Raw genomic sequence first — 14,129 nt, 5'->3', positions numbered from 1 at the left:
TCGACTTTTTGTCCATTCGACTTTTTGTCCATTCGACCTTTTGTTCATTGACCGTTTGTCCTTCGATCTTTTGTCCTACAATCACACACATCATCGGAGTTGTAATCGGAATATTGCTCTACACAGCCATCTAAGCGAGACTGGGCATCACTACTAGCTTTTCCATCTTCTACAGCAGGCTTATCTAGTCGCAGTCTAACTCAACCTACTTCGTTCCTCGATAACCTCAAGGATTCACCATACTGGCAATCGAACCAAAATTAAAATAGTTAACTATTCTTCACTCAAGCAATGCAATTCAAATCAAACTAAAACGGAAAACTTTTCATCAATCACCCTGATTTGAATCAAATGCAAAACCTCTGAGACCGCGGCCCGCATCAGTCCCCGTATCCTCGCACACTCGAGCAAACGTGAAACTTTTCCCATTCGGTTCCGTTTGCCAAAATCGAACTGAATTATCGATCAAGCGCCAACTAATTTGCGTCACACAAAACTAATTAAAAACTACTTCCCTCCCGCTCCCCCTCCCACCGGACTTGGGGCGGGGCCGTCAATTTCTTCAACCTGTGACAGCTGGTTCAATTAAAAATTCCCATTCCGAGTGCCAAACGTCGTTCTATCATTTGCCGTTGTCGCCTCCAAATTCGGAAAATGGCATTCAAATGTGAAACTCTTGCGCCCCCGAGTTAGAAGAGCAAATCTGTATGCATACCAGATGGGCGAAGCGCCTTCAATGAATCATTTCGCATTGCTCGAGAGAAGCAAGACGACGAAATAAATTTATCAATGAATATTCATTCCATCTCCGTCAGGGGCAGCAGCAGCGCTCAGTTGGAGTGAGTGTCATCGTTTGTCGAGATGGGAAAGGATTTTCTCGCATTTAACTCCTCATTTCGCTTGAATGTGGTTGGATTTTCTTGTAAGGGCGACATTTTTTTTTTTTTTTTTTGGTCGTCGAGCATGACCTAGGTCGACGCAGACAAGACATTTTTCGCCGCACCCCATGGCAAATATGATAATGCAAAACCGCACATGCCGAGACATCATCGCCATCTTCCAAGAAAGTGGGATTTTTTTTAGCTCTTCTTAGGGGGAAATAGACCCCGGGTCAGACGGTTGTCGACGCTTTCATGGAACTCAAGTGGATGGCTTGTTCCGAGATACGATATTAAGATGCATTTAAGGAGGTTTGGGGGAGCTGTATGGTGGGAAAGCTTTGGTGGACAGATTGGAATTATGAATCCAAAAAAATTGGTTTATCTAATTTTGGTTGATTGTCGAATTCAGGAAAATCATAATTCCAGTCGACATTACGTGAATTTCTTTATTTTCAGCTCAAGATATACTCTGAATCACGTGTTCTTAGATCGCTTCTTGAAAAAAAAGTTCTATAGTATGGATCTCGGTTTTTGTCATATTTAAGAAGCTTTTCCTGGAAAATCTAGAAACCTGAGTAATCAGTAATCAATACCGACAAACACAGTGGCTTCAATTTGTAAACCTTATAGTGGAAGTGGAGTACCAATTCCAAGTCCCATTCGCGTCTGCAAACCCAATCAAAACGAACTCGCACGTTCCATTCCAACTCGAAGGAAGAGTCCCGAAACCGATTCCATTTCCTCTCGATCTCCTTTCGGAAAGCATGATCCAACTTTTTAATTTATGAATTCCCGCCGAAAGCACGTACTTCATTTCGGAACTCGCATCCCGTGCCCAAGCTATAGTCGCAGCTTCACTAAGCACTGGCAGTGCATTTCCGAGCCGGCTGCCTGCCGATCTCTCTCGCAGTTAATAACGTCCCGACGACGACGACGACGACGACGACGACGACGACGACGACGACGACGATTCACTTCAATGTCGTCGTTGTCGTCCTGCTGTTGGCATCGGAAATGGCACAAACCCAGCTGGAAATGGAAACGCGAAAACTTTTTCAATAAACGACATTCGCCTGCCTTCAGTTCAGCTCTTCAGCCAACCAACGCTCAAACGCATCGATCCAAGTGGGCTTGGCGGTCTAAGTTGGAATGTGGATAAATCAAAAGCATGGCATACTGATGTCCGAGACCGTGCCTGGATCGTTATTTGGTTGACACCAGCAGCAGCGAGCAGAGCGCTGAGATGTGGGCTTTGGATTAGGAAGAGCGAAGGAAACAGAACGGACTCGTCGTACACACATTTCTCAAAGTTTTCTGGATTTTTTTTTTATTCTGTCGCTGTTTGAATTGCGTTGGGAATGGTGGATGGGAAATTGAGAAAAGGTCGAACCAGTTCCGACTGTGTTTTTGTATCGATGAACTTGGGGAGAAGAATTTATGCTGAGGCAGGCAGGCACGGGGGCTTATAGTGTTGTGCGTATCGGTTCTGACATGGATGAAGTGACGGAAAAAATTTTTTGCACGACACGGTCTGTTAATCGAGATGCGTGTGCTATTATCACAGTTCGAGAATTGAGGATCAATGGAGACGCGGGATGATTTATTGCGATGGGGTGCTTTGCGCTGGAGATAGGTTTGAAATATGTGATGAAATTCAGGGACGTATCTTTTGAAATTTATGCGAACTTGAGCAATGTATGTAAGCATTTCTGTAGTTGATGTTTAGTAGACGCATTTTGTGCATGTTTTAATTTATTTCCAAACCCGGGCAGTTTCTTTTAATCTTTCAGCACTGAAATCTAGATGTAGTCCCTCATTAAAAATTTCAAAATTGGCCGACAGCAAACGATGACGAATTCTAGAGGCATTGATGTCAAAGTGAAATAGGACACATACTTCTTTGAATTGATGAATCATGGCAACAAAGGAACTGTTTGCAGCATAGTTGGTTGAATGTACTACTTCATGTGGCAAGGCTCTCAAACGGAGTGTTCGGGCAGGATCATTCAGATTAATTTTGGCCAGTAACTCAAGAGCATCATATTCTGCTAGTAAGACTTTAACGACGAAGACGGCCTGCGATACGTTTCGTCGCTCAGCTAGGTAAGGATACCAGACAACACACGCGAATTCCAGTAGTGAGCGTACCAATGAACAGTAAAGGTCACAGAGGATCAGGGGATCGTGGTAGGCCGCGATGAAAAGTTGACGTGTTTTATTTTTGCAGTTGTACTTTTTTCAAGTGAATTTGTATGATTTTATGAAGTTTCAAACGCGGTTGATGATTTCAAAAGTATATTTTTGTGTTCGTGATTCAGGAGAAAATCTTTAGAAATGTGTCCTAGTCGAGGTAAACCCATTCCGACAAATGAAGTGTCGAGGAGGGAATCCTCTGGAACCGATTCGTGGGCAAAACGAAGTTACCCGTGAATGTGTAAAAAAAACCTGGGTGAAGTGCATTAAGACTATTTAGAAGAAGAGTGAAGATGTCGCATACTTGCAAAGAATGGGAGAAGGAAGTTTCGTGACGGCTTTGGATAATATTGAGTAACTGGTAGAATTTGGTGAGACTTTTCCGAATCTATAATCGGTTGCTGATTTGACCAAAACCAGGCCCAAGGGACAATTTCTAGTTCCTCATTCTAGGTCCCTATTATTTGTCGCTGAAAAGCTGTTCCGAAGCCAAGTAGAACCTCCACGAGGCGTCCCATCTTTCGTTGAGTCACAGCGTTGATCCTGACTATTGGCCACAAAAAGGCTTGCCAATGCACATCAAAAATCGACTACATACATCCGAACATTTGTTTATCTCAACTCAAATGGACTTATACATCAACACATGTCAAGCAGCCAGCCTTCAGGATCAATTGGCTAAACTTGGTGAGTTCGTTCCATTTTTTAAGTTTTTATCTTTTCAAACCAGTAATGTTGGGAGATCACCTTTTTGTGGTGCTTATAACTGGTATAAAATCTACCACCGAAACCTAGTCGTGACAACCAGGCATGGAAAATCATTTGCATTCATTTCATATATTCATTTACATTCATTTGCCTCTTACTTTTTTCATCAACAGCATTCCGCAAAATGATATATAAAGGTTTTGTTATTAGCTAAAAGTTTTGCTCATAGCTCAAATCTGTATCTCTTATGCATCACGAACTAGAGCGGGCAGAACTTGTTACTGTTTTTCAGTGAATGTAAAATACATTCACTGAAAAACAGTAGTGGCTTCTGTTCGCTCTGCTTTGTCATGCATTAGAGAAATGGATTTGACTTGTTTACAAAAGTTGTAGCTAATAACAAAACCTACAAAAGCTCAATACATCATTCTGTGGAAGGGTGTTGAAGAAAAAAGTTAGAGGCAAATGAATGTAAATGAATGCCCGAAATGAATGCAAATGATTTTCCATGCCTGGTGACAACTTCAATCTAGAGAATCAGGATTTTCCAGTTATCAAAGGATCACATTTTATTCCTTGTTACTTTTTATGACTTGATAATAGTGACAAGACTCGGGTAGTGACCACCAACATTATGCATTTCTATATTGTATATTTCGAATCAAAAATATATTCATAGATTTCACATAATCCCTTTCCCTTTACGAAAATCGTAACGTGCGGTACGAGATCTCCACGTTTCATCCATTTATTGGATTCTGAAGCATCGTGTTTAATTCTTCATGTTAAACAGGCCCGATGTTTTCTGAATCATCTTGCCCCTTAAATGCTGCACAGTAGGCCTGGCCGTTTTGATATGTGTGACGCATCTTCGATGTGAAACATAAATCAAATAGGCAAGAAAAATGATGTAGGTATATATATCATTTTCCAGGATGCTTTCAAGAATTGGCTGTGTTGGTGTTAGATTAGATTAGATTAGAGTTAGCGACTATAGAGCTGATTGGTTGAAAGTCAATCAAAACTTTTATATATAATGCAATCTTTTTAGATGTAATGATCTTTTTTTTCTGGGAATAAATGTTGTTATCTATTGTTTTACGTGGTAAAAACAATTTTTCCAGAAAAAAGCAATTCAAAAATAATTAATCTTAGTAAAAAAAAATATCTATTAGTACCAAATTATTTGTTTTGTTTTCATTTGTGGATGTTTTTGGTTAATTGAAATTATTTAAATTATTTGATTTATTAGATTTATATTGTATATACGCTCTATTTAATTAATTAGATTCATTTGATTTATTACATTCTTCTACCTATCGACCCTTCGATTCATGAACCGGGAACCAACGGCTTTACTTCCGTTATAAACTTCATTTGATTTATTGGCAGAATTGAGTTTATTCGAATCATTTGATTAATTTAATTTATTAAATTGATATCGTGTTTTTGATTATTTGTTTTGTTACTTGATCTCTTTTGTTGTTTTTCATTTTTCCATTCATTTTTTTAATTAATTCATTTTATTGATTGCATTCATTGTATTAATTTTATTCATTTAATTAATTTTATTCTTTTTATTTATTTTATTCACTTCATTAATTTTATTGATTTTTTTAATTTTATTGATTTTATTCACTTCATTAATTTTATTGATTTTATTAATTTTATTGATTTTATGTTTTTCATTAATTTTATTAATTTTATTCATTTTATTCATTGTATTCAGTTTTATTCATTTTATTGATTTTATTGTTTTCATTAATTTTATTAATTTTATTAATTTTATTCATTTTATTCATTGTATTCAGTTTTATTCATTTTATTCATTTGATTCATTTGATTCATTTTATTCATTTTATTCATTTTATTCATTTTATTATATATTATATTATATATTCATTTTATTCATTTTATTCATTTTATTCATTTTATTCATTTTATTCATTTTATGCATTTTATTCATTTTATTCATTTTATTCACTTTATTCATTTTATTCATTTTATCATTTTATTCATTTTTTTCATTTTATTCATTTTATTCATTTTACTCATTTTATTCATTTTTTTTTTTCATTTTATTCATTTTTTTTCATTTTATTAATTTTATTCATTTTATTAATTTTATTTATTTTATTCATATTATTCATTTTATTCATTTTATTCATTTTATTCATTTTATTCATTTTATTCATTTTATTCATTTTATTCATTTTATTCATTTGATTTATCATATTCATTTTATCAATTTAATTAATTTTATTCATTTTATTCATTTTATTCATTTTATTCATTTTATTCATTTTATTCATTTTATTCATTTTATTCATTTTATTCATTTTATTCATTATATTCATTTTATTCATTTTATTCATTTTATTCATTTTATTTATTTAATTCATTTTATTCATTTTATTCATTTTATGCATTTTATTCATTTTATTCATTTTATTCATTTTATTCATTTTATTCATTTTATTCATTTTATTCATTTTATTCATTTTATTTATTTTATTCATTTTATTCATTTTATTCATTTTATTCATTTTATTCATTTTATTCATTTTATTCATTTTATTCATTTTATTCATTTTATTCATTTTATTCATTTTATTCATTTTATTCATTTTATTCGTTTTATTCATTTTATTCATTTTATTCATTTTATTCATTTTATTCATTTTATTCATTTTATTCATTTTATTCATTTTATTCATTTTATTCATTTTATTCATTTTATTCATTTTATTCATTTTATTCATTTTATTCATTTTATTCATTTTATTCATTTTATTCATTTTATTCATTTTATTCATTTTATTCATTTTATTCATTTTATTCATTTTATTCATTTTATTCATTTTATTCATTTTATTCATTTTATTCGTTTTATTCATTTAATTCATTTTATTCATTTTATTCATTTTATTCATTTTATTCATTTTATTCATTTTATTCATTTTATTCATTTTATTCATTTTATTCATTTTATTCATTTTATTCATTTTATTCATTTTATTCATTTTATTCATTTGATTCATTTGATTAATTTTATTAATTTTATTAATTTTATTCATTTTATTCATTTTATTCACTTTATTCGATTTATTCGTTTTATTCATTTTATTCATTTGATTCATTTGATTCATTTGATTCATTTTATTCATTTTATTCATTTTATTCATTTTTTTTTTTTTAATTTCATTATTTTATCCATTTTATTAATTTTATTCATTTATTCATTTTATTCATTTCATTAATTTTATTCATTTTATTCATTTTATTCATTTTATTCGTTTTATTCATTTTATTCGTTTTATTCATTTTATTCACTTTATTTATTTTATTTAATGTATGCATTTAAGTCAAAACATTAATTTTATTATTTTTATTAATTCCATTTAATCCTATTTTTTTATCTACTCAGACGTCTTAAAAAAATGCTGTATGGTTATAAAAAGCCTTTTTGAGTTGATTGATCTGAGTACAGGGCATACAAATCTTATTTCTTTTCATTTTGACGTAAACATTAAAAACGATAATACAAATACAATACATTTTTTTGGGTCAAAATATGATCACTTAAAAGTATACCAATGGTGGTAAAAATCACTCGCAAAGTCGAGCTTTAAAGAATTGGTTTCGCATTTTCTGGAGTGAGGCCACATAAGCTGATTTAATATTTTCCCTAAATGGATCCAAGGTTTCCTGCATTGATTCATCTTTTTCCGAACTGAATCAAAACTTGTCAGGACGGGTTTGATGTTTTCCCAAGTGAGCCCATGATTATTTTTAACTGTTTTGACATTTGTCAACGACACAATCTTGTTTAGCTTTCCGCAGTCAACCGACACTTTTTTGAGCTTAAATTATCAAACGGAGTCCAACCTTTTCTGAAGTGGTTCAATATCTGTTTTAGGGAGTCCAAACTTTTCTGTTGAGTGATTGAATTATTTTAAATGTTAGTCTGAGCTTTCCTGATGTGATTAAACAAACTTATAGCATAGATTCTGCACCCCTAGAGCCCTTCATCGTTCTTGTGAGATTCATATGCTTTGAAAATAAGGCTAAGATTATAAATAATGGACCGCCGTGTGTTCATACATGATGGTAGATTTTTTTATGCAAGCTTGAGAAAACTGGGTATGATACTTAATAGTACGTAATCTTATAGAAATTTGGGTTTCTTGATCAGCCAAGTGGTATTTTGGCTCCAACCTTTGAAAAACATGCTTGAATTGTATAGCATAGACCTTTGAGAGCTCATACGTGATGGTAGATTTTTTGACGTAGACTACGTCTTACGGGAAGGTACTGGGGGTAAATCAAAAATCTGAAATTGCGACCGTCACGAAAAGGTGTAAGGTTTTGAACGCTTATAACTTTGTCATTTATAGATAAAATTAAAATCCAAATACACCAATCGATAGGACATAATTCTCACAATCTGTTACAATCAATCCTTTTCCTATCTTCTAAAAAAAAAATGATGAAAAATGTACAAAAAAAGAGTGATAATTTTATCACTGTTTCAATGAAATAAACGTTTTCCCCAAACCAAGTCGTCATAATCGAGTACAATTTGGTTGCGGATTGTTTTGCTTGAACCTGTAAAACTATATGAGAGCTCTGCTGTCGTCCGCTCATTAAAGCTTCGGACGGCGTGGCAAGCAGAAGAAGGAGCAAATCAGCAAAAGGTGGAATTTTTCCCTCTGCCTTTGCTGAACATAACTGCAGTCAGGCTAGAGCGCAAGCGTTTGGTTGAACGTGTAATCCATATCAAATGTTCAACGGAGATGGGATGGGCATTGACATATGCACGGGGAATATATTTTATAACGGAGGATTAAAGACAAGTGTTTCATATGCGGAAATATCCCTAACGGAATGTCCAGAAACAGTCAGAAAAATAACTAATAAGGGTAAGGAAATTGACATGTCAAAGAGAGGAAATGGAGTTAATTGAGGAAATAAGTTATTTCTACTATACTTTAAATCAATATCAAGAAAAATGCACGAGAAGTTCACTAAACACCTCAACGTAGTCTCCATCAACCATGCGGTTGAGTCTTGTACACAACCCCACCATTTTGTTTTGTTTTTTTTCATCTACACACTTAGAAAAATTGTTGTTACTTTCGGTGCTCTGAGACTGACATATACGAGCGTCAATGTTGACATAAAATTGAGTCATAATAAACGTGAAATGTAGCTCAATCAAACAAATCTCATTCCTTTTCATTTTACATATGATTACATGACGTAAACATTAAAAACGATAATACAAATACAATACATTTCCTTAGGTCAAAATATAATAACGTAAAAGTATGGCGATGGTGGTAAAAATCACTCGAAAAGTCGTGCTGCGGGTGGCGATTCTGACCAAAATCTTGAATGGATGTCAGCTCCAGTAGCCGAGAAGGAAAAAAAACGAAAACAGATAGCAAACCATGACAGAAACGTTTAAAGGGTGATACGGTCAAAATTTGGTCAAGGGAAAACGCGTGTAAATCCGTGAAATCGTTTATTTAAAAATTTAAATTAAATTTCTTTTTAAAGTTCAATTAGTATTAAATTCAGGAAAAAATATTCAGTTAGGCTTCCGCTTTTCCAAATCCGAATTGCCGGGCCTTACGCTTGACCCCTGCCATCAGATTTTGTACAGCCACCTTGTCCACCTTCTTCGCCGCAGAAAGCCAGTTTGCCTTGAACTGCTGCTCGCCCTTAGCAGTTTTTTTTTTGTCTTCTTTAGGTTCCGCTTGACAATAGCCCAGTATTTCTCAATTGGGCGGAGCTCTGGCGTGTTGGGAGGGTTCTTGTCCTTGGGAACCACCTGCACGTTGTTGGCGGCGTACCACTCCATGGCCTTTTTACCGTAATGGCAAGATGCCAAATCCGGCCAAAACAGTACGGAACAACCGTGTTTCTTCAGGAAAGGCAGCAGACGTTTATTCAAACACTCTTTCACGTAAATTTCTTGGTTGACAGTCCCGGAAGCTATGAAAATGCTGCTTTTCAAGCCACAGGTACAGATGGCTTGCCAAACCAGATATTTCTTTGCGAACTTTGACAGTTTCATGTGCTTGAAAACATCTGCTACCTTTCCCCTTCCTTTTGCCGTATAAAACTCCTGTCCCGGAAGCTGCTTGTAGTCGGCTTTGACGTAGGTTTCGTCGTCCATTACCACGCAGTCAAACTTCGTCAGCATCGTCGTGTACAGCCTCCGGGATCGCGCTTTGGCCGTCGTATTTTGTTTATCATCGCGATTTGGAGTCACTACCTTCTTGTAAGTCGATAGTCCGGCTCGTTTTTTGGCTCGATGCACGGTTGTAGACGATACACCCAGCTTATTTGCGGCATCTCGGAGAGAGAGGTTAGGGTTTCGCTTGAAACTACCGGCAACTCTCTTTGTCGTCTCAGCGGCTTCCGGTTTTCGATTTCCCCCCGATCCAGACTTCCTGGCTGTCGACAAACGTTCCCCAAACACTTTAATTACATTTGTAACGGTTGATTTGGCAACTTTTAGCGATTTTGCCAACTGAAGAGTGAATTCCAAAATCAAAATAGGAGCAACATTCTACACACACACACCTTCAAAATGAGGGGTGTTCAGGATTTTTAAATGCAAAATTGAAAGAAATACGTCAAGTTGATATTGACCAAATTTTGACCGTATCACCCTTTAAGTTGAGTTTAAGCGAAGGCATCATATCAAGAAGACTGGCAACTTTGCCAGAACTCAAGCGACAGATACAATAGCGCTGCGCTTGAGTGAAGGTGGAAGTAACGCGTAGAAAATTGAGCAAATGCACAAACCTTTCTTCTGAGTATGTAATTTTTGTTATCAAATTCGTTTGAAGCCTTTACTTTTGAGCGGCAGATGACGCGATTGTACCTGTCTCATAGCGTTCGTATGGTAAAATGGAAGAGTTACCAGTCTTCTTGATTTGTTGTCTTCGGTTTAAGTAAAGGAATTGGAATTCCTCATTAAATGCAGCATTCATAGATCGGATCGCATTATGCTGGCCATATCCTGAGGCGTGACGAGCCTCAAGCGACAAGAAGTCTCGCTTTCGTAAAACCCTTACAGGTGCGTTGACGTTTAGTTGGGCCAGTAAGTCTTCAACGTTCCAATGTATCGAGCCCAAGGAGCCTGCATCGATGTTAGCACGGAGTGGTATGTTTACAGCGTCTCACCATGGAAGGCTACGGAAAACATATCTTATAAATTTATGTTGTTTTGATTCAAATCTGTTATTCCACACACTTAGAAATGATTACCGACTTCAGTAATATTTACCGAGCTTTCAACAGCTGAACGGTAAAAGGAGGCATTTTAATTCATTAGTGTTATGGCTTCAAAACAAGGAAAACTTCACCACAATGGCAAGGCTCGATTATTATTACAAGGATGTCAGTGGTTTCAATTGAAAATTTAGTGAAACAGCTTTTGAAATGCTGATCAAATTTTTACCGAACGTTCAGTTCCGTAAAAACATACTGAAGTCGGTAATAATTTCTAAGTGTACAGGTGGTCATATGGACATCACACGGTTGCATTTCATTCTAAAACCCAGCGTACCAATGCATAGTTAAGCGACCGAAAGGATAGTCATGGGTGACAGTTTGTTTGTGTTCCTACTCTCATGCGCTACCGTTGTCTCTCTTACACAACACAAACGGTAGAACAACATTCGAGCAAAAAGAAAATGATCGAATAACTATCATATGGCATGTGTGATTTCGTACTAATTCCTCAATTTGGAGTAAATTAAACCATTTGTGATCAGAAATCGTTGCTTACTATTTTCAGAATTCACCCAAGCCCAACATCAGCAGCTCTCATTATGAGAAAAACCAAAACACATACATTCGTGACGGTCTTCGGTGACAGTGTCGTATGACAGAGCCTATCATATGACATTTTAATTTGGTAGTGTAATTTGATAGCTTGGAAGCAAAGGCATTCGAATAACACAGAAAATGCGTCGACAAGACAAGACTGGTGAGGATCACGAAATTCATTAACTCCTTTACAAATCCTTACACATACCGAACAGCATCAACCAAACAAAAGGTCACACACTATCGAGGTTCGAGGTGGAATCAAAAACAGTTGAAATACTATTTTGTAATATATTTCAACTGGAATGGACTTAACAAATTCATGAACGATGTCCAATGATATGGATTTATACACAGTGCACCAACTCCAACTCATTTACAATGTATGCATCCTGCAATAAACAGATGGACCTCGAAACATTTCCCTCGTGCACGGATCTCGGCTCCACATGATAACCACCAACAACCCAACATGCATTCAGTTCCCAAATCTTCACTTAAGCTACCGGGAGTCTATTGCATTTATCTTAATGTCCTTAAGGTATCCTGCGATGTTGACATTTTCTAAGTTCCCTGAACTTTCAATACATTTCTCTTTGCAGTTCAGTGTCGTTTAAATAAATTCAGTAAAAATTAAAGAAGTTTATATCGAGTTTAAGACATGTCCTATAAAGGATTTTCATATATGTTTTACAACTTCTTCAAATGTTAAAAGTGTCCATAACATTTAAAATAAGCTGTTCGGGAAATTTCAGGGACATTTGAATGAGCTTAGAGAATATGAGATATTCAAATGAATCCTAAGCCAAAAGTGCTTCCTCCCTATTAACTCAGTTCATTCAATAAATTATGCAGTCCGACATCGACAGGCAGAGTATCTAATTTAAAAAAAAAACTCATTTGCAATTCTCTTCAACCCATCCAAAAGTGGAGGTTACAACCCAATCGGAAAGGGAAAAATTGACTTCCATTCCGACAGAGAACCAGCATAGATGCTAGCAGCAGATAGGCACTCGCTGCTACGAACGTAACCAACTCACAACTAATAAGTCCCGGTTTGGAGGCGACGGCGGTAGGGATGGTAATCGTTTCTCGCGCGCAGCAAACAGGAATGAAGTTATTTAAGACTACCGCATCTAAGGATGCCATGCTACTGCAGCAGCAGCAGCAGCAGCCAGGAAAACTTTCTCCCCATACACTCCCAGCTCAGCAGGTCTTGCTTTTTCCTCATCCCATTTTTTATGCCCTACGTATTTTCACATCTTCCGGGGATAAAATCAAGCGGAAGAAGTTAGTTCCTTGTGGCTTCGATGGGGTGTGAAAGGAGATTGTGCATTTTGTGGGTCTCACTTGGCAGTAAATTTACAGCTTCACACGAGGGGGAGCAGCCGCACGACCGGGAAAGTTGTTCTGGGGGCAATTTAGCTGGTTGTCAAGTTTTAAGTCTCGTCGTAAATTTGAACTTACCACATCGATGATCTGCATCAGCGTCAGCCCGAAGCTGAGCTGCAGTGGATCCGACTCGTTGACCACCGGTCGCTCCAGAACGTTGTAGGCATCGAGCAGGTGGTGCAGTAGGCGCTTCTCGTGGTAGCCGGCATTGACAACTGAAAAAGCGGAAAAGGGAAAATATCGATTAGAGAACCCTTCCAAAAACGCCTGTCAAGTGTGAAAAGTCTATCAAAAATCTCAACCCCTCTCCCTTTCTCGCACTCCATCTCGCTCGTGCACGCAATCTAACCAGCAATCTCTTAATCTACCTGCAGAGCGGAGAATGGCAATTAAGTAGCAAACATCTAAATATACAACAATGTGTCGGTAATCCTGTTGTAGGTAGATACCGGAAAACAACCCGCAGCGGCAGCCTTCCCTTTTCCGGCTAACGCATGGGCCAACATAAAGCACAATTGGGTTTCATGTATGTAAAATGTATATGGTCGGTCGGATTAGGTGTGCTACGGGGCCGTGTCAATCTGGGAAGGGGAGCGTTCAACACCATGGCAGCCTACTATGATTATGTTTATTGACATCAGGGTTGCATCGATTCACTTGCTATAGAATAATATTTTGTTTGGAATTATGGAATCATTGGATGTTGGAAAAAGAGGTTGAAAATGTATGTTTGACACATAACGCCTGTCAATTTCGCTTTCAGAAAGTCACAAGCGGTGATCGTGACACTCTCAAAGCGAAATTGACAGATTGTATGTGTCAAACACACATTGTACAACCTCTTCACGGGTAGATTCATCACTGCGACCATAACTTTGATCTATTGTGATATATTCCTCGTTTTTATATTGCTTTCGAATAAATGTACTACTTGCCTAGGACCGGCATTTCAAACATCAAAGGGTTCTGCCAGCCCCTTATCCAGAAAAACATGCCTTTAATAGAAGATTGCTGTTCCAGAGTACAGCAGGTGTTCAGAGCCTTCCTTTTTTATGCCACTGAATTGACACATATCCTCCTAAAGCTTTCCTATTAGCTTCAAGTGAT

The 14,129-nt window shown here is 36.3% G+C and overlaps 1 protein-coding gene across 1 annotated transcript in view; it reads right to left on the bottom strand.

The window, feature by feature from the left end:
• The window catches only part of LOC135713327 (neuronal acetylcholine receptor subunit alpha-7-like), a 727,825-nt gene that overhangs the window by 512,242 nt on the left and 201,454 nt on the right, over positions 1 to 14,129 (bottom strand). Inside the window, exon 2 of the mRNA XM_065236431.1 lies at positions 13,098 to 13,237. Coding sequence (XP_065092503.1) covers positions 13,098 to 13,237 — 140 coding nt within the window. The remainder of the gene's footprint in view (positions 1 to 13,097; positions 13,238 to 14,129) is intronic.

The sequence above is a fragment of the Ochlerotatus camptorhynchus genome, unplaced genomic scaffold (assembly GCF_037179485.1).
Source record: "Ochlerotatus camptorhynchus isolate MF236.1 unplaced genomic scaffold, CSIRO-AGI_Acam_v1.1 ptg000550l, whole genome shotgun sequence".
NCBI lineage: Eukaryota > Metazoa > Arthropoda > Insecta > Diptera > Culicidae > Ochlerotatus > Ochlerotatus camptorhynchus.
This window is presented reverse-complemented; position numbering and strand designations above follow the sequence as displayed.